Source organism: Pelodiscus sinensis, chromosome 3, assembly GCF_052426305.1.
Source record: "Pelodiscus sinensis isolate ZL-2025 chromosome 3, ASM5242630v1, whole genome shotgun sequence".
Taxonomy (NCBI): domain Eukaryota; kingdom Metazoa; phylum Chordata; order Testudines; family Trionychidae; genus Pelodiscus; species Pelodiscus sinensis.
The window spans coordinates 158,398,571-158,422,380 of record NC_143054.1 but is presented as its reverse complement, the minus strand read 5'-3'; the positions used below and the strand labels follow the sequence as shown (position 1 = coordinate 158,422,380).

General features: G+C 43.7%; 1 protein-coding gene across 1 annotated transcript in view; it reads right to left on the bottom strand.

The window, feature by feature from the left end:
- The window catches only part of DNAH14 (dynein axonemal heavy chain 14), a 605,515-nt gene that overhangs the window by 400,275 nt on the left and 181,430 nt on the right, over positions 1–23,810 (bottom strand). The window contains exons 19-24 of the mRNA XM_075925276.2: positions 16,061–16,402; positions 11,154–11,553; positions 10,408–10,598; positions 7,457–7,702; positions 6,755–6,876; positions 5,290–5,461 (exon numbers count right to left, since the gene is read on the bottom strand). Of these exons, the coding sequence (XP_075781391.2) occupies positions 5,290–5,461; positions 6,755–6,876; positions 7,457–7,702; positions 10,408–10,598; positions 11,154–11,553; positions 16,061–16,402 (1,473 nt within the window). The remainder of the gene's footprint in view (positions 1–5,289; positions 5,462–6,754; positions 6,877–7,456; positions 7,703–10,407; positions 10,599–11,153; positions 11,554–16,060; positions 16,403–23,810) is intronic.

The window sequence follows — 23,810 nt, the reverse complement described above, 5'->3', positions numbered from 1 at the left end:
TGGCATGAGTCCCATCAGTTTCTTTTCTACCTGACGTCCCTGTAGACTCCAAGCAGAGGGGAGGACAGGAGGCACCCACAGGGACACACATCTCGAAGAACTATCCTTACTGCACAGAGTGAGTAACTTCTTCTTTTTCATCAAATGGTGTCCCTGTGGGTGTTCCACTCAGGTGACTCCGTAGCAGTGCCCACCCGATAGAGGTGGGCATTGGAGTCTACGTGGAAAAAGGAAGGATCACATCTGCTAGTGATATGGAGGGTATTGGCCCCTTGTATAGGGCTTAGTGCTGTGTAAAAGTATGGTGTGAGAACCATGTGGCTGCTCTACAAATGTCCGCCAACAGTACATTGTTCAGAAAGGCCGTAGTAGTGGCCTTCACATGTGTGGAATGAGCTCTGATGGGCTGTGGTGGCTATCTGCCCCTAAGTTCATAAACGACACGTATGCAGTCTGGAATCCACTTGGTTAGGTGCTGTGCTGACACTGCTGTTCCTGTGCATGGTCCTGACCATGCCACAAAGAGCCTGTCCAATTTTCTGGTTGCTCTAGTTCTATCAAGGTAGAATGCAATTTCCCTCCTCGCATCCAGTGTATGTAATATAGCCTCCTTGGGGGAGGCATGAGGTTTAGGGAAATAGGCAGGTAAGTAGATGGGTTCATTTACGTGGAAGTCAGATATAACCTTAGGGAGGAACTTGGGATGAGGTGTGAGTATGACTTTATCCCTGGTAAATGTAGTGAAAGGAGAGTCTGCCATGAGGGCTAAGATTTCTTCTACCCTTCTTGCTGGTTAGCATGTCAAGGACCAAATTCAGGTTGCATGGTGCACCAGCGTCGGAGGTTTGGACGCATTTTCTGTAAGCCTGTGAGAAAATGCTTCACCATGGGATGTGCGAAGAGAGAGAAGCTGTTTATCGGCTCATGGAAGGCCGTGATTGCCACCAGATGGACTCGGACAGAGCTGATGGAGAGGCCCGCATTGCTAAGATCCAAAAGGTAGTTGAGTAAGATAGGTATAGGGACTGTAGTGGGATGCAAATTGTGCATCGCGCACCATTGTTGAAAACATGTCCATTTGTTTTGATAGGTGCTTCTCGTGGAGGGGCGCCGACTGTTTAGATGAACTTGTTTGACACTGTCCAAACAGGTGAGTTCTTCATTCTGGACCCATGAAGAAATCACTCCATGAGTTTCATGGTTTTGATATTGAGGTGACATATAATGCGTGGTACTGTGTGAAGAGATTCAGCACCACCAGGAAAAGGATAGGTTGATCTATCGACCGGTAGTGTAGGTAAGGAAACCAGGGCGGTCTTGGCCCGGCTGGGGCTATTAAAATTACCGTGGTTCAATCGGATCAGATCTGGTTGATCACTCTGGCAATAAGCGGAATTGGTGGAAAAGTATAAAGTAGGGGAGCTGTCCAGCGGATGGTGAAGGCATTCCCTTCTGATCACTTGCCTAGTCCTGCCCGAGAGCAGAATCTGTGGCATTTGCAGTTGTGAGGTGTTGCAAAGAGGTTTATACCTGGAAAGCCCCATTTGCGGAAGATTGAAAGGATGACATTAGTATTGATCTCCCAGGGTATGTCTACACTACCCCCCTAGTTCGAACTAGGGGGGTAATGTATGCATACCGAACTTGCTAATGAAGCCCGGGATTTGAATTTCCCGGGCTTCATTAGCATAAAGCCGCGCCGCCATTTTTAAAAGCCGGCTAGTGCGAACCCCGTGCCGCGCGGCTACACGCGGCACGGACTAGATAGTTCGGATTAGGCTTCCTAATCCGAACTATCTGTACACCTCGTTCCACGAGGCGTACAGATAGTTCGGATTAGAAGCCTAATCCGAACTATCTAGTCCGTGCCGCGTGTAGCCGCGCGGCACGGGGTTCGCACTAGCCGGCTTTTAAAAATGGCGGCGCCGGCTTTATGCTAATGAAGCCCGGGAAATTCAAATCCCGGGCTTCATTAGCAAGTTCGGTATGCATACATTACCCCCCTAGTTCGAACTAGGGGGGTAGTGTAGACATACCCCCACTCATGCTGATCTGAGAAATGTCTGCTCAGCTTGTCAGGTCTCACATTCTGTTGTCCTGGTATGTACATGGCCGTTGGGGTTATCTGGTTTCTGATGCACCAGATCCCAATCAGAGTGTGATTGGGCACCCCCATGCCGGTTGACATAAAACATAGACAGCGTGTTGTCCATGTGGTCACGGATAGTTCTGCTCTTTATCAAGGGAAGGAAATGGGCGCAAGCCCTGCAAATGACCCTGAGCTCTAAGATATGGATGTGAAAGTGTCTCTCATGTTGGGCCCATGTATCCTGTATTGACGCTGCGCCACAGTGGCTCCCCAGCCCATAAGTGTTGCATCTGTTCTTATAGTAACTGAAGGATATACCAACAAGGAGGTTGTTTGGAGATGTCCACCATTTGAGAGACTGCAGCACTGGTGGAGGAAGCGAGAGGTGAGTTGCAAGGCTGGGTCAGGTTGGTATATAGTTGATTGAGAGCCAATGTTGTAGGCAACGCATGTGCAGCCTTACAAGCAAGACCACAAATGTCGGGGCCGCCATGTGCTCTAGTAATTGAAGGCACGTGCGGACTGTAGAGAAGGGGGCCTGTCTAACCTGTCGAATGACATCACAGATCACTCTGAATCTTTGTGGTAGGGGGCAGGCTTTTGCTGTGACTGAGTCTAACAATGCCCCAGTGAACTCTATCTTTTGTGTGGACTGGATTTTTGGTGGACGGTGGATTGTTGCATGTTGATAAGTAGGCCACATCAGGAAAAACATTACCTGGTAATAGTTGTCATGATGATAGTTTACTGATAGGTAGGGCCTTTGATTAGACAATTGTCTATATAAAGGAAGATACTGACATTTTGTTTTCTGAGAAAGGCTGTGACTATGGTTAGGGTTTTCAAAAATACTCAAGGGGCCATAGAGAAGCCAAAGGGGAGGACTCTGTAGTGATAATGAACTTGTCCTACGACGAATCTGAGGAATCTTCTGTGGGACAGATGGATAGTCACATGGAAATATGCATCTTCTAGGTCATGGGCTGAGAACCACTCACCCTTGTTCAGTGCAGGTATGATTGTTGCTAAGGTCACCATTCTGAATTTTGTATTGAGAATGAACTTGTTGAGTTTCCTGAGATTGAGGATCAGTCTCCATCACCCTATTTTTTTGACTGTGAGGATATAATTGGAGTAAAACCCCTTTCCCCAATGTTTCTTGGGGATGGGTTCTATTGCTCCTAAGGTAAGTAGCTTTTGCACCTCTGCCCATAACAGGAGCTCATGAGAGGGGTCCCTGAAAAGGGACGGGGTAAGAGGTTGGGTAAGGGGCATGGAAGTAAAGGGGATAGTATAATCCAATTTGATAATTTCTAGGACCCATTTGTCTGTGGTGATTTGGGCCCACTGTTGTTAGAAAGGTCTCAGGTGGGTGACTGAAGGTGACACTGGACTGCACTGGACTTGTGGAGTCGTCGCTCAGACCCCCAACCAAAACGTCAAATTTGCTGCTTATTAGAAGTGGCCTGATTTGTGGAGGACTGGTTTTGCTGATTCCTCCTCCTATTAGGGCATTGCTTGGGCCTGTTATCCTATTGCCTCTGCTGCTGCCTGTAATAGTTGTAATTATAATCCCTCGGTTTTTGGTAGGGAGTGTATTTACGCTTCTTATTGGGGCTGGTGTACAAGCCCAAGGTGTGTAGTGTCATACGAGAGTCCTTCATAGAGTTTAGGACCTTATCTGCATTTTTAGCAAACAATTGTTTCCTGTCAAAGGGGAGATCCTCCACCCTTGCATGTAGTTCCCTTGGGACCCCTGATGACTGCAGCCACGAGGCCCTGTGCATTACTATGGCTGTGGCTCTAGCTGCGGTGTCTGCGACATCCATAGCAGCCTGAAGAGCTGTTTTAGCTATTGACAAACCCATCCTTAATGACGGATTGGAGGTGAGGTCCTGTAGCAAGTCTTGTAATTTGACATAATTGGCATGATTGTAATTAGCTAACAATGCTGTGTAATTAGATATACAGAACTGGAAAGTGGCCAAAGAGTACACTTTGTGGCCCAAAGCGTCTAGCTGTTTGTGTTCTTTGTCACTGGGTGTAGATTTAAATTGTGGATTCTTAGCCTTGTGATTCACCAAGTCCACCACCAGGGAATTTGGCTGTGAGTGGGCAAATAAAAAGTCCATGTCCTTTCTGTCCACCCCGCGGTTTGTGGGTTGAACAGAGGCTAAATTTTGCCACAAAGCATCCGAAGGTTCAAGGATAGCTTTGTTGATGGGTAAAACTATTTTTGAGGATGCTGAGGGTTGTAATATAGTGAGTAATTTGTATTGTTTGTAATGTGTAATGTAATTGTTTGTAACGTCTTGTAATGTGATGTCTTGCAATTGGGCTATCTGTTTGAAAAGTTCCTGAAAATGTTTCAGGTCATCTGCCAGAGGAGAAGGTGAGATCTAGAATACTGCTTCCTCCTGCCTGGATCTGGGTTCATGTGAGGGTCTCTGAATCTGACTGAGGTAAGTTGTCATGCTCACTGGAACCCACTTGAGAAATTACTGAGGGTGGGTGAGCAGGTGAGGAACATACAGAGATTGTGGGTGAGTGCCTAGAGGTGCGGTGTTGCTGGGATGTAGAGGCTGTGTGCCTCAAATGATAGGTATGGGAGGACTGCAGCCGGTATCCTTGCCATGTATCTCAGGAGCTCCACTGAAGCGGGAGCTGATGTGGAGGATACATCCACGGTTGGCTGGACCAAATGGGATATTGTTGAAGGGAGTGATCCCTGTATGAATGCCAGGAAGTTAATGACAGAGAAGGAGAGTGGCCTGATGAGAGCGTGCTCCTATGCCTGCTACTGTAATCAGATCTTGGGGATAGTGGTGTAGGTGAGTGGGAGCCACTCTGTGAAGAGTTAGTGTTCCCCTGCACCATGCAGCGTAGTGAGCCAGTTACTCCTCTTAAATCAGACAGCGGAGATTTTTGTAGGTGTCTTCAGCCAGGGACAGTTGAAAAGGAACTGGCAGGACTCGCGCTGCATGCACACTCCACAAGCTCGGGGGAGGGAGGGTGCTAAGTGTGCAAGCATGGCGCCTGGGGCACTGCTCACAAAAATCTCTGATCCCTGGTGCAGGCACATACTGAGACCTGATTGGAGCACCCACAGGGATACTACTTGCTGAAGAAGCACTGATTTCCAGCATGGTCTAGTGGATAAGGAGCAGGGCTGGAAGTAAGAAGATCTAGTGTCATCTTACCTCAAGAGACTTCTGTATTTTTTCAAGATGTGCATTGTTGGTCTGCAGCATCTCCAGGACTCCAGCAGCTGTAGCTGCCCTAAGAGCATTTGGATCATCCTCTGTACACTCCATTATCTCTTTCCATTTGTTATTGACCTGAGAGAAAAGACTTGCTTCTGCTGGAAGCTGCCTATTTAAATAACATACATTATTAGAAATCAATTTATAGAATGCAACATTCAAATATACATAATTTCACATTTTGTCAATTTATTTTCCCTATACTCTTTGTATTACTTCCCTAAACACACATTTTGGACTTGTATGTTGAGCCACAGAGTCAGATCAATTGAAAAGCAATTATACCTTTCACAGGGTGGTTTCTTCAACACAGGCTAGTCAGTCTATTTATTTCTCTCATACCATAGTTTATGAGTGCCAGAACGTGCATTTATCACTGCCAAAACCTCTATAATAAAATGCATATCTAACAAATCCCCTGAGTTCCTGACCAATATAAGAAAAGATACAATGGAGAGAAAGATGAATGTGATCTTGGGAGAAAAAGTATTCAGAAAACTCCAGTAAACAGGATGTAACCTAGTTTTTTCTCTCCATGTAACTGTGTCATTCATCCCCCTGGTTGGAAGTTAGCTAAGAATAATTTTAAAAAATCCTATACAAAAAAGACAAGATAAAGGCTTCTGTTAAAACATACTGCTGTATTATTTTAGTGAAGTGGAAATTTTAGCTAGTCTCTTAAGTGTTATCTATAAAAGTGCAGTGTTAAAAGCTGAGTTAAACTGGTGTAAAACCATAAGTGGGCACTCTTTTTCAATTTCAACCTTGTTTATGTCAATTTAGTTCACTTTGATATCCAATTAAGCTAATTAAAAGAATCAGTACAAAAGGTTTGCTGTAAGCTTTATTGAATCAGTTCAAAATCCTTTTTTTTTAATTAATATAATTCTATATACAGAAAAGGCCAAAATGTTTTAAGTTTTCTTTTCATGCTATGTATATCTTGGTTGATTTTGTAAAACAAAGCCTCCTGACAAACACTGTCACAGTATTACTGAATAATAATAGAGAGGTAGCCATGTTAGTCTGATCTTGCTAAAACAAAAGGAAAAACTATGTGTAGCACTTTAAAAACTAACAAGATGGTTTAATAGGTGATGAGCTTTCGTGGGCAAAGTGGATCTGGCCCACAAAAGCTCATCACCTATTAAACCATCTTGTTAGTCTTTAAAGTGCTACATAGTTTCACAGTATTACTGAATTCTCAGCATTGGGTCCCATCATAGGATGACAAACTTCATCAGATCACAATCTAGAAATCCACACCTTTGTTTGTGTCTCATTCATCACCAAGGTATCCTTCCTTAAAAACTGGTCCCTGTTTCTTAAATACTTGAACATAATTCAGGTTCAATTGTCTTCTAAGATCATTTTGCCCTGATACAACATGATTCATACATACCTTTGTATTTCTGGAGCGTGAAAGATTGGTTCTAGGTAAATCCAATTCCTTTGGCAAGTCAACCATACCTCCAGGGTGCGAGAGAAGAGGTTTAACTTACGGTCCCATGCATCCACAAGATTCTACCATATAAAATATTATAATATAAAACGTAAATTTATTAGAAAGTCTTACTTCTGCAAGGTATTTTATTGAAGGACTCCCAAACAAAATTTTGATGGAGTTTTGAGCAGACTATAGCATAACAGTACATACAAAATTTCTACACGTGTCACATAATGCGACAAAAATCCTGTGTCATTAGGAGCTAACTGCTTGTATTTGAAAAAAAAAACAAAACTCTTACTAAGATATGCCATAAGTTTGTTTTATACTATTTAAATAATAAATTCTGTGAACCTATTTCTACATACTTTTTAACAAAAATACACTTATCTACATTTGCTTTAAACAAAGGGCAAGCAGAAATTTCAAAAGGGATCCTCAGAAGATCTAGCTGCTATATCTGGTTTACTTTTAATATACTGATACAGCTGCAATCCCCAGCAGCATCTTTTTAATAATAGTAAATCGGTTCTAGGAGCTATAAAATAAGTCCATTTACAGTTGCAATCTGGGCTGAGTCTCAAAACAATAAATTGTGCACAGGTATATAAACAATTAAGACTCCTTAAAAACAAACAGAAAATGTGTAATCTTTACCTTAATTGGCCCAACATAGCAAGAACCCTTAATTGTTGAAATTGTTATTTGAGATTCTTCTAACTGAGCCATAATATCTTCAGGAGATGAAATAATCATGACAGTTGACGTTTCAGAGCGGTGAAGAGACAAATGGAAATTAGTTTTATTCCAAAGGTTAATTATCTTATTAAGCATTACTTCCAGGATGGCTTCATTGGTTGCTATTACTGATACATCATTTATTTCTTTCTTGTACTGAAACAACTGAAGTGGAAAAATGTATTACTCAGGGTTGAACAAGATATAATACAGATATTTTACTAAATAACTGGAGTATAAGTTCCTGCAACATATACAGTCATACAATCATCATAGAACCATAGAGTTGGAAAAGACCTCAGAAGGTCATCAAGTCCAGCCCCTGTTCTAGGCAGGACCAATCCCAACTAAATCAACCCATCCAGGGCTTTGTCAAGCTGAGACTTGAATGCGGCTAGGGATGAAGACTCCACTACTTCCCTAGGTAACCCATTCACCACTCTCCTAGTGAAATAGTTTTTCCTAATATCCAACCTGGACCTCTTCCACCACAACTTGAGACCATTGCTCCTTGTTCTGCCATCTGTCACTACTGAGAACAGCCTTTCTCCACCCTCTTTGGAACTTCCCTTCAGGAAGTTGAAGGCTGTTATCAAATCCCCCCTCATTCTTCGCTTCTGCAGACTAAACAGACCAGACTTCAAAGAGAAACTGCTGAGCTACAGTTCATCTTTAAGTTTGACACAATCAACTCTGGATTAAACAAAGACTGTGAATGGCTTGCTAACTACAAAAGCAGCTTCTGCTCTCTTGGAATTCACACCTCCAGATCAGCTGCTAGAAGTGGGCCTCATCCTCCTTGATTGGATCCACCTGGTCATCTCCAGCCTGATTCTGGCCTGCATATTTATTCCTGCCTCTGGAAATTTCCACTACATGCATCTGACGAAGTGGGTCTTTGCCCATGAAAGCTTATGCTCCTACACTTCAGTTAGTCTATAAGGTGCCACAGGACTCCTCGTCGCTTCATCTTCATGTTAGCATCCCAGGGGATTCTGCCCATCAGGTGTCTGAGGGAGTCAAAATCTGCTTTTCTGAAGTCCAAGGTGTGTATTTTACTACTCTCTTTTCTTCCTTTGGTCAGGAACCTGAAATCTACCATCTCATGATCACTGCTTCCCAGGCTGTCACCCACTTCTGCTTCCCCTATTAGTTCCTCCCTGTTTGTGAGCAGAAGGTCAAGCTGCGCACGGCCCCTGGTCGGATCCTTCTGCACTTGTACCAAGAAGTTATTCCCAACATTCTCCAAAAACTTCCTGGATTGCCTGTGTACTGCCGTATTGGTTTCCCAACAGATGTCAGGGTGATTGAAGTCCCCCACGAGAACCAGGGCCTGCGATCCGGATGCTTCTCTCAGTTGTCTGAAGAAAGCCTCATCTACCTCATTCACCTGATTCTGTGGCCTGAAGTAGACACCAACCACAACATCACTGCTGTTGTTTGTACCTCTAAACTTAACCCATAGACTCTCAACAGGTTTTTCACTCTCTATATACTGGAGTTCAGAGCAATCATAGCGCTCTCTTACGTATAATGCAACTCCTCCTCTTTTTCTCCCCTGCCTGTTCTTCCTGAACAGTATATACCCTTCCTTGACTGCGCTCCAGTCATGCGAGTCATCCCACCAAGTCTCTGCTATCCCGATTAAATCATATTTCTTGGACTGGGCCAGGGCCTCCAGTTCTCCCTGTTTGTTGCCCAGGCTTGTTGTATTAGTGTACAAACACCTCAGATAACCAGTTGATTGTCCTATCTTCTCCATTTGAATCAGGCGTCCTCCTTTCTTGCTCGTTCATCTTTGCATTTCTTCCTGGTATCCAACTTTCCCACTCCCCTCAGGGTTTTGGTCACTGTCCCCCAACAAACCTAGTTTAAAGCCCTCCTCACTAGGTTTGCAAGCCTGCCCGCAAAGATGCTCCTTCCTCTCTTTGTTAGATCCCATCTCTTCCTAACAAACCTTGTGCCCAGAACAGAGTCCCATGGTCGAAGAAACTGAAGCCCTCTCTGCAATACCACCTGCGCAACCACGCATTTACTTCCTCAATTCGACGATCCCTGCACAGTCCTTTCGCTTCAACAGGGAGGATGGATGAGAATACCACTTGCGCTCCAAATTCTTGGATCCTTCTTCCCAGCGCTGTATAATCCTCAGTAACCCACTCAAGGTCATTCTTGGCCGTATCGTTAGTTCCCACATGGAGAAGCAGGAAGGGGTAGCGATCCAAAGGTTTGATCAGTTTGGCAAGCCTCTCAGTCACATCCTGAATTTGAGCTCCCGGTAAGCAGCACACCTCTCGAGATTCCAGGTCCGGATGGCAGATGGATGGCTCAGTCCTTCTTAGGAGGGAGTCCCCGACCACCACCACCCATCGTCTTCTTTTGGGGGTGGTGGTCGTGGAACATCTATCCCTAGGGCTATGCATCCCATGCCTTCCAGTAGATGGTGTTCCCTTGCGGTTTCTTCCTTGTGAGGTCTCTTCCAAAGCATTCACCACTGCAGAGCCTGCGGAGAGATCCTGAAAGCGATTACTTACCTCTATAGCATTGGGGGATTCCCGTGCTGACCTTTTTCCCCTTCTAGAAGTTACATGCTGCCAGTTCTCTTCCTGGTCCTGTACTGCCCTCTCTGGCTCTTCCGCCTGCCGTGCTTGCGGGATAAAATGCTGCCTTCTAACAGTGTCCCTATTAAAGTTCCAGAAGTGGAGCAGTAATAGTAGACTGGATTATGTACTTAAAAACTAACTGTAAAACTTTAATAAAATTCAGCTGCTTAAGATATAAAAATTGTAATTAATTATATCCACATTTTACAACACACAAATATTAAATCAGTTCCTGAGTCAGAAATAAATAATGCAATATAAATTTACATTGAGTTGCAGAACTTCATCCAGAGTCAACTTTTTATCCCAAGAAATGGATTTTCCAATAATATCTTGTATAGCTTCCCAATGCCTTGGTTGAAGACAAGGACTTCTTAAAGACACAATCACAGATAAGCCTTCTTTAAAATCCATCAGTGACTGCTTCAGATCTATTACAATATTATTTTCTGGTAAACCTTGGAAAATATAAAATGTTTGAAGTATATCAGACTTTCATTTCAGTTTGTGTAAGCAGATACTACATATATATAAGTATATGTAACAATTTTTTCTTTAACAAAGTTCTTTAACAAAGTTTTCTTTAACATCCTGCTATCTGTGCTGCATTATCATATCAATTTGCTCTCATTGCCATCATTTACAAGAACATATTAAAATACAATACTAATTTTATTCAAATGGCTTTTTGAATAATTTGGACATCAGTATTTTCACATTCTATAATTTGAACAAGCCCATACACAATTAGCCCCTTCAGAAGAAGAGGAAAAAGACAGTTTCTTTAAGTTTCAAAGCGTCTATGAACACACCACCAAAGCAACATCTTTGCATCTCACACTTTTATTTTGTAGAATAAGAAAACAGTGATGAAAATCAGTGAATACCTAGTAACTGGAATTATTCTAATTTAACCAGCTGAGGATCTAGCCCATAGTTTCTAAATATTTTGTTTCCCTCAATACACTGATGAATGGCTATAAGTCTCAAACTAGTGATCTTAATAGTTTTACCTTTTTCTAGCATCTGTGCTATCTGCATAAGTCTGCTAACATTCTTTTGTATTAAATCTACATCAAGGTTCTCAAAAAATGTATATTTCCATTTATGAGAAAGCTTCCCCCATTCCTCCAGTGAGTCCCACAAGAGTTTTAGTAAAGCTAATTCACTTTCAACTTCAGAGAGCTCTTTATTCAGTCTTTGAGAACTTGAATCTCCAACTTGACTCGTCTGCGGCATCTTTTCCAATGAAAGTGATCTCATGTCAGCAATGGAACTGTCAAAGAGATCCTGGTATTTTGCATAACTTCTGGATTTGTTAGAAATAACTGCAGCTTCTTCCACAAGACTTTGGATCATCTCTTTAGCTGTCTTAAGCAATGTTTTGCTAAGCAGAAGAATTGGATTTCTTACCTATGTAACAAAAAATGTCAAAATGTGTTCTAAGAATGTCTAGATCTGGAACCTACTATTAGTAAGCAATTAATTACAGTATCCATATATAACTTTTAAAATATGTGCATAGTTAAATATTTGAAAAAATTCTCAATTCTTTATGAATTTCTAACCTTTCACTGCGTTGTTATTGTCTATTCTGCTGCATGCACATGCAATTTAACAAAAATCTACACTTACCAGAAGAAGAAAGAGGTATATACAAGTCTTAAAATTATTTTTATTATGGCTGCATTCTGTTAATTCAGAGATCAAAATATGCTAACATTTAGATGAACTATCAATGTAATAATATCACTTGCCTAATTTATCTTTGAAATATATAGTGAATGACTTGTAAATAGCTAGAGGGGGCAGCTGTCTTATATTAATCTAGGAAGCTAATTACCAGTGATGCTTTGGGCATAGAAGGTCTATTTCAAAACTACAGTAACTGCCTATTATTCACCCAAGGACTGCATGCTGTCAAGAGGCTGCTGGACAACTATAAAAAGAACTTTGCAGCCCTGATCCTGTCATCTCAGCTCTGCTTAAGCTTCATCAGAGGACATCTGAGTCACAAGACTGAGGTCTTCAATCTCCTTTGTATCACTGATATTGGCCACTGGACTCTATATAACCCATGGGCAGGATCCAGTCTCCCCAGGTAGATCCTGGCAGGCCCCCACACCACCATATTTACATGAGCCTCCACAGGTACAGGGGATCATAGCTCCAATTGATCATACATCGTAGTTCCCATCTAGTGGGAGCTGTGGGCACCAGTACCTGAGTAGGTGTAGGTCAATATGACAGTGACCCAGCAGGGGCTACCTATGGTGAACCACTGCTGTTTTATTGCCCATCCCCACTATAAACTAATTCTGAAAGAACTCTTTGCATCTCTAGAGCTCACTGTACTATGTAACTGGTATAAGAACTCTGCTCATATGTGTATGTGTAATGATGTTTTAACCAATACTCACTCTCTTTTCTAATACATTTTAGTTAAGTTAATAAAAATGGGCTGTAAAGCATGTATTTGTATGAGAGTCATTGACCTGATGGGTAATGTGTCTGAACCTTTAGGACTTGTAGAATTTTTTATATGATGAAAGAGACTTTTAGTAATCATATTTGACTTCGTTGTCAAGATGAAAGCTTAAAGATGTGATGCTTTAAGGAAGGGGTGGGCAAAAGGGCCTCCACGGGCAGGATCCGGCCCACCAAGCGGATGAATCCAGCCTGCGGAGGCCTTGCCGCTCCCCTGCCCCAAGGCCAATTAGGGCCTGGGGTCGGAATGAGCATGCGAAAGTTTCCTTCACCCTTCCAGGAGCACGTGGCGCTTGGAAGTGCCAGGCACTCCTGACGGGGCTGGAGGAACCTTCATGCACTCTCCCACCCCCAGGCCAATCAGTACCTGGGGGTGGGGGAGTGTGAAAAGTTTCCTCTGCTCTGTCTCCACCCTGCAAGAAGCATGTGGGCTTAAAAGTACCATGCATTCCTGACAAGGTTGGTGGAGGCTTCACGCACTCCCCTGCCCACAGGCCACTCAGGCCCTGGGGGCAGAGGAGCATGCGAAGTTTCCTCCACCTTGTCCCCGCCCTGTGAGGAGCATGCACCACTTAGACGTGCTGCACACTCCTGGCAGTGTGGGAGAAGACTTCACGAGCTCCACCATCCCCAGGCCCTGATTGGCCTGAGAGCAGGGGATCATGGGAGGACTTCTTGCAGCCAGGGGCATGGGCACCTGGGAGGGCGTGTGGGCATAGATTCTCCCCCACCCCCAGACCAATTATGGTCTGGGGTGGGGAACATGGAAGTACCCCAGCCCGGCTTCTTCCATTTGAGGCCCCGCCACTTCCTGAAGTGGCCCCCGGAAAAAAATTATTGCCCACCCCTGCTTCAAGGGAACTGTGTTTTTGTTTCTGGGTAACCAGGAAGGTATTGTAGAAACTGTTTTTCTAGCTTGGCGAATCTAAGTACAGCCGGTCCCCGAGTTATGAACGCATCGACTTACGACCGTTAGTCTTTACGACCAACCTCCTATACAGCCGGTCCCCGAGTTATGAATGAAATCTTCACTTACGAACAGCGCGGCCGAACTTAAGTGAATGTAATCCGACTTATGAACAGATTGAGTTATGGGGACCAGATGTATTAAAATAACCAACAATTTGGGAGACTGTCTGCCCCATTCTTAGCAGCTTGTCCTAATTGAGCAATCTCAGTAGCACCTCTCTGGGATTCCATTCACCATTATTAATGACTTTTTGGGTATGAGTATTTCACTTGCAGGCTGTGTCTAGACTGGCCAGTTTTTCCAGAAAATCAGCCGCTTTTGCGGAAAAGCTTGCTAGCTGTCTACACTGTCTGCTTGAATTTCCACAAAAGCACTGACAATCTCATGTAAGATTGTCAGTGTTCTTGCGGAAATACTATGCTGCTCCCATTTGGGAAAAAGTCCTTTTGCGCAAAACTTTTGAGCAAAAGGGCCAGTGTAGACAGCTCAGATTTGTTTTCTGCAAAAAAGCCCCGATCGCAAAAATGGCGATCGGGGCTTTTTTGCGGAAAAGCGCGTCTAGATTGGCACGGATGCTTTTCCGCAAAAAGTGCTTTTGCGGAAAAGCGTCCGTGTCAATCTAGACGCTCTGTTCCGAAAATGCTTTTAACGGAAAATTTTTCCGTTAAAAGCATTTCCAGAAAATCATGCCAGTCTAGACACAGCTGCAGTGGCAATTCAACCAGTATGTAGTGCTCAGAAAGTAAACATTTGAGTAAATTTGATTATATATACAAATTTGAACTAGCATTTCTTGTGCAAACTTCATTATCACTTTAAGTGCTTGTATGGTGTACATCTACATACTGAATATTAATTAACTTGTTTATTTTTCAGGAGAGGGCTCCATTTTCCAAAAATGAAGCTGGTGACAATAACTGAATACATTAATTATATCTCTATATAATCTATAATATTTTGACCCCAATTCAGCAAAACACTTAAGTATGCGCTTGACTTTAAGCACATTTTAAGTGCAACCTGAACCCACAAAGCACTTAAAGACATTAAAACTCCACTTAATGTGCAGTAATATCCACTTATGCTTCGACTCCCACAACATATTTGACTATACTTAGGCAACTAATGTGCTATGACAGTTTAACATTCTGATAACCATCATTTCATTGTCACCTTGCTCTGCCACTAACTGTTGTACCATGTAGTCTGTCTTAAATACAGATTGTATATGTTCTTTTGGTCAAGAACAGTTTTGTTGTTTATCCAGCACATAGCACAATCTGGCCTCTGGGTGATACTTTATTTGTATTGCAGTAAGTGGTAATTAAGCATATACTAAGTATATAGCACATAGCATTATAGCTATGTGTATCCAAGGGTATGTCTACACTTGCACCCTCTTTCGAGAGAGGGATGCAAATGAAGATGTTCAAAATTGCAAATGATGCTTGGATTTAAATATCCCGCTCTTCATTTGCATATTCGCGTTGTGGTGCTATTTCAAAATAGCTCTATTTCAAAATAACATACACTGTTAAGATGTGGTTATTTCGAGAGAAAACCCTTCTCTCAAAATAACTGGTAAACCTCATTGTATGAAGAATACGGGTTATTTCGAGAGAAGGGTTTTCTCTCGAAATAACTGCTACTACACCGCATCTATTATTTTGAAATAGCGCTATTTTGAAATAGCTCCACAATGTGAATATGCAAATAAAGAGCAGGATATTTATATCCCAACTTCATTTGTAATTTCGAATGTCTTCATTTGCAAGAGGGTGCAAGCGTAGATATACTCCAGGGAATTTGCCCAAGGCCACAATATGAGACAGAATGATCATTAGGATCAGAATGCTTGAGCTCCTCATTCTTAAATTCATTTTCAATCCATTAGACTAGACCAGTGGTTTTCAAACCATGGGTCATGATCTAGTACTGGGTCACAGAACATCAGGCACTGGGTATTGTTGTTGCAGGGTGATCAGTGGGGGAGATAAGGCAGGCTTCCTGCTTCTCCTGGCATCACAGACTGAGCTGTGCCCCAGAAGTGGCCAGCATCAGGCCGGCTGCTGGGGGGAGGAGAGGGGGCCAAAAGAGCACACAGGGTCTGTTTACTGCTCCTGCCCTGAGCATTAGCTCCACCCGCCCATTGGCTAGAACCTGCTGCTAGCTGCTTCAGGAGGACAGTATGGTCTGCAATGCTAGGAGTGACAGGAAGCCTGCCTTAGTAGGCCACTGCATCACTGACTGGGAGCCACTTGAGGTAACCCCTCCTGCCCCAGCCCTGTCCGACCCCCAAAGCTGAAGCCCTCATCCTCAGCCCCACCCCAGAACACAGACTTTAGTCAAATGATCTTGGGTCACAAGCCTTTAATCAGGTCATGAGAAGAAAAAAGTTTGAAAACCATTGGACTAAACCTCTAAAGACAAAAAAAGTGTTTTCTTAACAGACAAGTAACTTACTTTGTTCTTAAATTTCCTAAGTTCAAATTGCAGGTTGCCAAAATAGCCATCCAAATCTGCACTAAATTTTATAATATTGTCATTTTTTCCTTTTTCACTAATAAAGATACTTGATTTGAGATCATGCAGACTGCGCGTAAGGGTCTGATATATGGCAAATTGTTCAACAGGAATAAAAAAGCCATAGGTTCTTGCAATAGAATACAATTGAGAAAGTGTGTTATATTGAGTCTCTAGCATTGGCAACTCTGAAGAAATTTGGCTCAGGAAAGTCAAGTGCTCAATAAATTCTTCCACTGTTGTGAGATCTTTGTCCAGTTTTCTGAGGGCTGAATGGATAACCTAAATGAAATGAAACAGTCATTTTGTTGTTCAATAATATCACAAACAAACACACTTTTAAATTATTTCTATTGTTATATTTTTATCTGTTTTATCAAAATTATCAGAAAGATGTTAGAAACAATGCAGTTAAAAAAACAAAATGAAGTGAGAGAGATGGAGATAAAGGAATGTATTTTTATTCACACAAAAGCCTTGTTTATGGGTCTGATTGCCAGCTCACATATGCTCTTATCTGAGCTAGCATACTCAGTATAGTAGTATACAGACTGTAGCACAGAAACTGTAGCAAGTCTAGGCCATTGCTGCCATAGCCCATACTACTACAGACACACCATTTTGAGTGTGATAGTGCAGATGAGAGTTAATGCAAGCATGTATTCACAATCTGGGAATCCCAGCCCTTGCTCATAGTGTAAATGTAGCCTAAGACTCTTGTACTTTTTCAACAGTGTAAAGTGACCTACTCTATCACTAGACACTTCTTTTTATAAAATATTGCCACTAAAAAGAGCAGTTATTTACGCTGCTGGTAACTAGTTATTTGAGATGTGTTGTAACCAGGTATTCTACTTATGCTGTGCACAGACTCCATGCATAAAAGACCAGAGTCTTTTCAACAATAGTATCCTTTGGAGACTGCAGCTACACCCTACACTCTCTGCAATGCTCCATAGCCAAAGGCTTAAAGTGTATGGCATCCATAATCACTCCCCAGTTTTTTTCACTAATAGAATCTCCAAATTAGCAAGAACTCTTCAATAGTGGGGAAAGAGGGTAAAGTGTAGAACAGAGGCAGAGAAACCATATCAAACAACAAGTTACTTCTTATTATAGGGTAAGTAACTGACTGCCCTTTCCTCTCAGTGAATGTCCACATGTACTCCACTTCTACTGACTCACAAGAATAACTTATGTCCTGAGTTGGATGCTCAGAATTCTAGATGATTACAGGAAAGTTCTATTACACCTCTAGAGCCCCTTTCCAAGGAATCATGATGCATGAAGGTATAAACTAAACTCCAGGTATGAGTTTACAAATCTCTGAAACTTTACATGTAAAATAGATGCAGCAGAGGCAGACTGGGCTCTGATTAAATGAGCTTCAACTTTCTCAAGCAGCTCTGACACAGACAAACTTATAGCACTAATGTAGTCCAAGATTCATTTTGACAGTCTTTAAGCATAGAATCATAGGGTTGGAAGTGACTTCGGGAGGTCATCAAATCCAACCCCCTGCTCAAAGCAGGACCAACCCTAATTAAATCACCCCAGCCGGGACTTAAAAACTTGTAGGGATGGAAATTCTACCACCTCCTTAGCGTAACCCATTCCAGTGCTTCACCACCCTCCTAGTAAAATAGTTTTCCCTAACATCCAGCCTAGACCTTTCCCAGACATAAGTTTGCTATGTCGGCAAATGCAAGAAGTAGTCAAGATTCCATGAATAGCTCTATAAATAGAAATACCTGAAAATAGCAAAGGTATTAATTTTGGCATCCCACTGAGTAATGGAAGACTCAGGGAAGAAAAGAGGTAGATGATTCATCTGATTCAGAGGCAAATCACAAACCACATTAATTAAAAACAATGTGTGACGTCTCAGTCACTTTGTCCTTGTGAAGTATATACAGGTAATACCACTATAAAAGGCAAGTCTTCATAGACAGGTAGTACAAAGATGAAATTATCCACCTCCTACAGTAACAATGGTGCTCAGCTGTAGGTATACTTGCATCCCTGCACTACTGATTGGAGAACTTCAGCAACAGAGTCCATCAGCCAGCACAGGAGCCCACTCTCCCTTGTAGGCTGCCTCAAGGTTATCTAGCAGTGCACAGGTAAAAACCCCTCAGTTCCTTCTCTACTGCAGAGCCTGTTATAGAGAATTTCAAAGTAGAGGGGAGAAGGGCAGGTTGTGGAGTATCCATGGGGCAAACATCTAAAAGAGTGTATGTCTACACTACCCCGCTAGTTCGAACTAGCGGGGTAATGTATGCATACCGAACTTGCTAATGAAGCCCGGGATTTGAATTTCCCGGGCTTCATTAGCATAAAGCCGGCGCCGCCATTTTTAAAAGCCGGCTAGTGCGAACCCCGTGCCGCGCGGCTACACGCGGCACGGGCTAGATAGTTCGAACTAGCTAGCTATTCCGAACTATCTGTACGCCTCGTGGAACGTATAGTGGAACGAGGTGTACAGATAGTTCGGAATAGCTAGCTAGTTCGAACTATCTAGCCCGTGCCGCGTGTAGCCGCGCGGCACGGGGTTCGCACTAGCCGGCTTTTAAAAATGGCGGCGCCGGCTTTATGCTAATGAAGCCCGGGAAATTCAAATCCCGGGCTTCATTAGCAAGTTCGGTATGCATACATTACCCCGCTAGTTCGAACTAGCGGGGTAGTGTAGACATACCCAGAACTATTATTACTATACGTGTTAACTTCCTCTTCTTCTTTGGTTCTCCACTATAGGTGACTTCATAGCAGTATCCCCCATGGAGGGTGAGGACTTCAGAGTGGTGTTTGTTATTACAGAAAGTACTGAGGAGCCAAAGATGTTGCCAAAAGCTGAATCTCCAGTAATCTTCTAATGTTCTGCAAAAGTGTAGACAGGGATCCAAGTCACTGCTCTGCAGATTTCTGAGATAGGGAAATCTTTAAGGAATGCAACGAAAGTAGCAATTGACCTTGTACACTGTGTACGGATCCCACACAGAGGCATTAGGTCACGACCCTTATTACATTTGAAAACACCTAAGCTGTGTCTACATTGGCACCCCTTTCCGGAAAAGGGATGCTAATGTAGACTTTGGAATAGGCAAATCCGTGGGGGATTTAAATATCCCCCACGGCATTTGCATTAACATGGCTGCCGCTTTTTTCCGGCTTGGGGAAAAGCCGGAGAAAAGTGCCAGTCTAGATGTTATTGTCCCGAAAATAAAGCCTTTTCTGGGGGATTTCTTATTCCTACTTTCAAGAATAAGAAATCCTCTGGAAAAGGCGTTATTTTCCGGAGAATAATGTCTAGATTTGCCTATTCCAACGTGCTACATTAGCATCCCTTTTCTGGAAGGGATGCCAGTGTAGACAGAGCCCTAATGAATATTCTGGTGTTTGGGGTGTCGAAGGTGCATGCTACCATGTGACCTAGAAACTAAAGGCAGTTTCTGATCAATGTTTGAGGGCTGGCCTATCCTGTCGCTATGGGTATGTCTGCACTACAGCGCTAATTCGAACTAACTTAATTCGAATTAGTTAATTCGAACTAAGCTAATTCGAACTAGTGCATCTAGACTAAAAAATTAGTTCGAATTAGCGTTTTGCTAATTCGAACTAGCATGTCCACACTGAGTGGACTCTGAACTGAGGTTAAGGATGGCTGGAAGCAGTGCCGGCAGGGCATCAGATTAGGAATTAGAGCATGGAGCTGCTGCCTCAGGCTAGCTGAGGGCTGTGCTTAAAGGGACCCGACCCCCACCCCAGACAGACAGTTCTCAGGGGTTCCCCACTTGCAAAGCAGTCCTGGCTTGGAGTGCCCTGAGTGCCCACACTCGGCACATCACAGCACTCGGCCATCAACCTGGCTGCGCTTTCCACAGGCTGCCATACGGGAAGGGGGAGGGGGTCAATCAAGGGGCTTCAGGAGAGCTTCCACCCTGAGAAGCCTGCAGAGCCACCCCAGTCCTCCCCATTGGGGGCTCGTACCCCATTCCTCCCTCACCTCCTTCCACTTACCCCTCCCTAGGCCCCCTTCCTGATGTACAAAATAAAGGACACGTGTGTTCAAAAATAGAAACTCTCTTTATTGAACAAAACTCTGGGAGACTGGGAAAAGGAGGTGGGAGAGGGGAAGAGAGAGGGTGGGAGAGGGGAGGGCAACTAAAATGATCAGGGGTTTGGAACAGGTCCCATATGAAGAGAGGCTAAAGAGACTGGGACTTTTCAGCTTAGAAAAGAGGAGACTGAGGGGGGATATGATAGAGGTCTATAAAAGCATGAGTGGTGTGGAGAGGGTGCATAAAGAAAAGTTCTTCATTAGTTCCCATAATAGAAGTACTAGAGGACACCAAATGTAATGAATGGGTAGCAGGCTTCAAACTAATAACAGAAAGTTGTTCTGCACAAAGCGAATAGTCAACCTGTGGAACTCCTTGCTGCAGGAGGCTGTGAAGGCTACAACTAGAACAGAGTTTAAAGAGAAGTGAGATAAAGTCATGGAGGTTGGGTCCATGAAGTGGTATTAGCCGGGGGGTAGAATTGGTGTCCCTGGCCTCTGTTTGTGGAAGGCTGGAGATGGATGGCACGAGACAAATGGCTTGGTCATTGTCTTCGGTCCATCCCCTCCAGGGTCCCTAGTGTTGGCCGCTGTTGACAGATAGGCTACTGGGCTAGATGGACCTTTGGTCTGACCCAGTATGGCCATTCTAAGCTCAGGGCTCAGGGCTCAGGGTCAGGGGTCTCAGTGGACCACCTTGATTTTCATGCACACCTGCTCCCGGGTGGCCAGGCTGGCAGCTATCCTGCCCTAGACGGCCACTTTCCTGTGCCTAGTGTGGAGGTTGTGGATGAGGTCCACGGTCTCCGCACTAGACCAGGCGGGCGCCCGCCTCTTGCGGACCTGGGCAGGCTCCCGGGAGCCGCCAGCCTGGTCCCGGGAAGAGGCGGAGGGCTGGGTGGCAGCGGGTGGCTGGCTCGAGCCGTGCCAGGTGCAGGGTCTGCTGGCTGGGTGCTGGCAGGCTTGCACCTGGCACGGGCACCGTAGCCAGCCCGTGCCCCTTTAAGGGCTCCGGGGCCGGGAGGGGGGCAGAAGAGTTTCCCTGGTGGTGCCCAGAGTGGCCACCAGGGAAAGCTGGGGAGGGCTAGCCTCCCACTAGTTTGAATTAAGTGGCTACACAGCCCTTAATTCGAACTAGCTAATTCGAACTAGGCGTTAGTCCTCGTAAAATGAGGTTTACCTAGTTCGAATTAAGCGCTCCGCTAGTTTGAATTAAGTTTGAACTAGCGGTTTGCATGTGTAGCGTTTATCAAAGTTAATTCGAACTAACATCTGTTAGTTCGAATTAACTTTGTAGTGTAGACATACTATGAGACTTAAAAGGGTGGTGAGTCTACATAGTGGGAGGAATGCTCTTGCTGCAATGCATCAAGGCCGGCAATGATAAACTCCAGTCATTGTAATGAGGTCAATGTTTATTTCTGTAAATGGAGCTGTAGACTCATCTGTGCAAATGGTCATCTAGGTTGTTTGTATAGCATTCTGAAATGAGGGAGACTGAGGAGGCAATTGACTAAGTATGGATAGATCACAAGGCCCAATATTTACAGGTGCACCCTATGATGGAGAGAACTTTGGGGAATATCCTATGTGTAAATGAATAGCAAAAAGGGAGCATCCTATACTGATAATGGTCCTGCCCAAAGATAAACCGTAGGAATCTCCTGTATGACGGTCATATCAAGACATGGACTTATAGGCTGAGAACTAATATCCTTGCTCTAGAGCTTGAATAATGGCTCCTAGCACAATCATCTAGAACTTTTGTACCTTCACATATTTGTTTAATGTGTTTAGATAAAAAATTGGCCCCCCCCAACCTTCCTTTGCTTTACAAAGGGAAAAAATGGGAGTAAAGCCCCCTTGCCCATAAGTTGTACTGGGACTGGTTCTGTGGCCCCTGAAAATAAGAGATGATCTGTTTCCTAGTGAAACAGGTTTTCATCAGAAGCATCCCTCAATAGGGGGTGGAGATAGATGAGGATTGTGAACTGAATGGTGTAATCCTTTGAAATAATCTCCAAGACCAATCTGTCAGATGATCTCCCAAGTGCTGTGAAAGAGGGCCAGATGATTTCTGAAGGAGGGTGATAGTGTATATGGCAGCTCATGTTGTAAGGTATAGTTGCACAAACCCTCAACCAACCCATCAAAAGCGCTTAGAAGAAGCTGTCTGAGAGGTCACTGGTTGAGATGCTGACTACTTCTGAACTCTGGGCCTCTTACATGACAGCCATAATAGCCCTGAGAGTGGGTATTAAGGAGGTTATGACCCGTGATGTGGCTGAGAGCTATATCTTCCCTTCTGTCTCACATAGTAGATTCCTAGGCATCTGTAATGTAGCCTGGGAATATTTCAAGATGTGGAGAGAAGAGTGCAAAGAGCTTTGGTCCTTCAAACAGCAAACCTTTCACCATTGTCTGTAGCTCTTAGGGCAACCAGGAAAGCTATTGCCAAGAGCCTTATATTAATTGGAGCCAGTGCCATCTGTAACACCATTTTTGCTACTAGCTGACCCTGTCTGATAATGGCGGGAAACAATTCCTTTTGTGTTTCTAGAAAATGTTCCAGAAATGTACTGAGTTTCCCATAATTAAATAAAATCATATTTGGCCATGTCAGCTTGGTAGTTCATGACTGTAAACTACAATGTTCCAGATGTATTTGCCTTCCATGCAAAGAGTTCTAGTCTTTTCCAATCCTGAGTATATGAAGTCAGCTTGGCATGATGTTGCTTGTCTCATTCATAAACCACATCCACTATGATTGAGTTGGGTTCTGGATGTTGAAATAAAAAGTCTGCCTCTTTGAGAAGAACATGGTATTGTTGTCAGCTCTCTTAAAATCTAGTGAGGGGAGTGCATTTCAGCCACATCTGGTAGAGATGGAGAGAAGTTTGCTGGAAGAGAAGCTTCCCCTTTGAGTCCTTCTTTCTTTTGTGCAAAAGGTTTCTCCTCCCCAGATTGGTGTCTCTGACAGTGAGGCTGTAGGAAATTGTCTGGTGGACTCTTTCTGAGAGATACTGGATGGCTGCAATATTTAAGTCACCCAAAGTTTCCAATACCACCATTGGTGAGGAGGATTCTGGTAGTGAGATTGCCCTGGGAGGGACATAGTAAGATCAAGGATTGTCTCAATGGAATTCAGAAGAACCCTTATAGTGTAGCAGCAGGCCAGAGAGAACAAGAAACTGAATACCTCCTTGCCACTGAGTAAGGGTGATGCTGACCAGGGTATTTGTGGTGGTATATAACCTGATGCTTAGGAAAAGTCCAAGTGCCAGGATATGCTCAGTTCCAAGGTTCTGGTACTAAGTAATGAGGATTATGGTTCTTTCCAAGGGAAGGTTACTCACCTGGTGAAGTGAGTTCTTTGAGGTGGTTGTCGGCGCGTCGCATCCAGACTGCCCCGATCTGCCGACAAACAGCTGATCGGCAGAGCGGGGCAGCCATTTAAATTTAAATTAAGCCGCGATTATTTTAATCGCGGCTTCATTTCCCTCTGCCGATCTGGCTAATCTACATGCCTCCGTCGACGGAGGCATGTAGTTTAGACACACCCTATGATAAAAATCTGTACCGCTTTTGAAGGTAAGCAGATTGAGTGGCTTTCTACTATGCAATAAAACATTT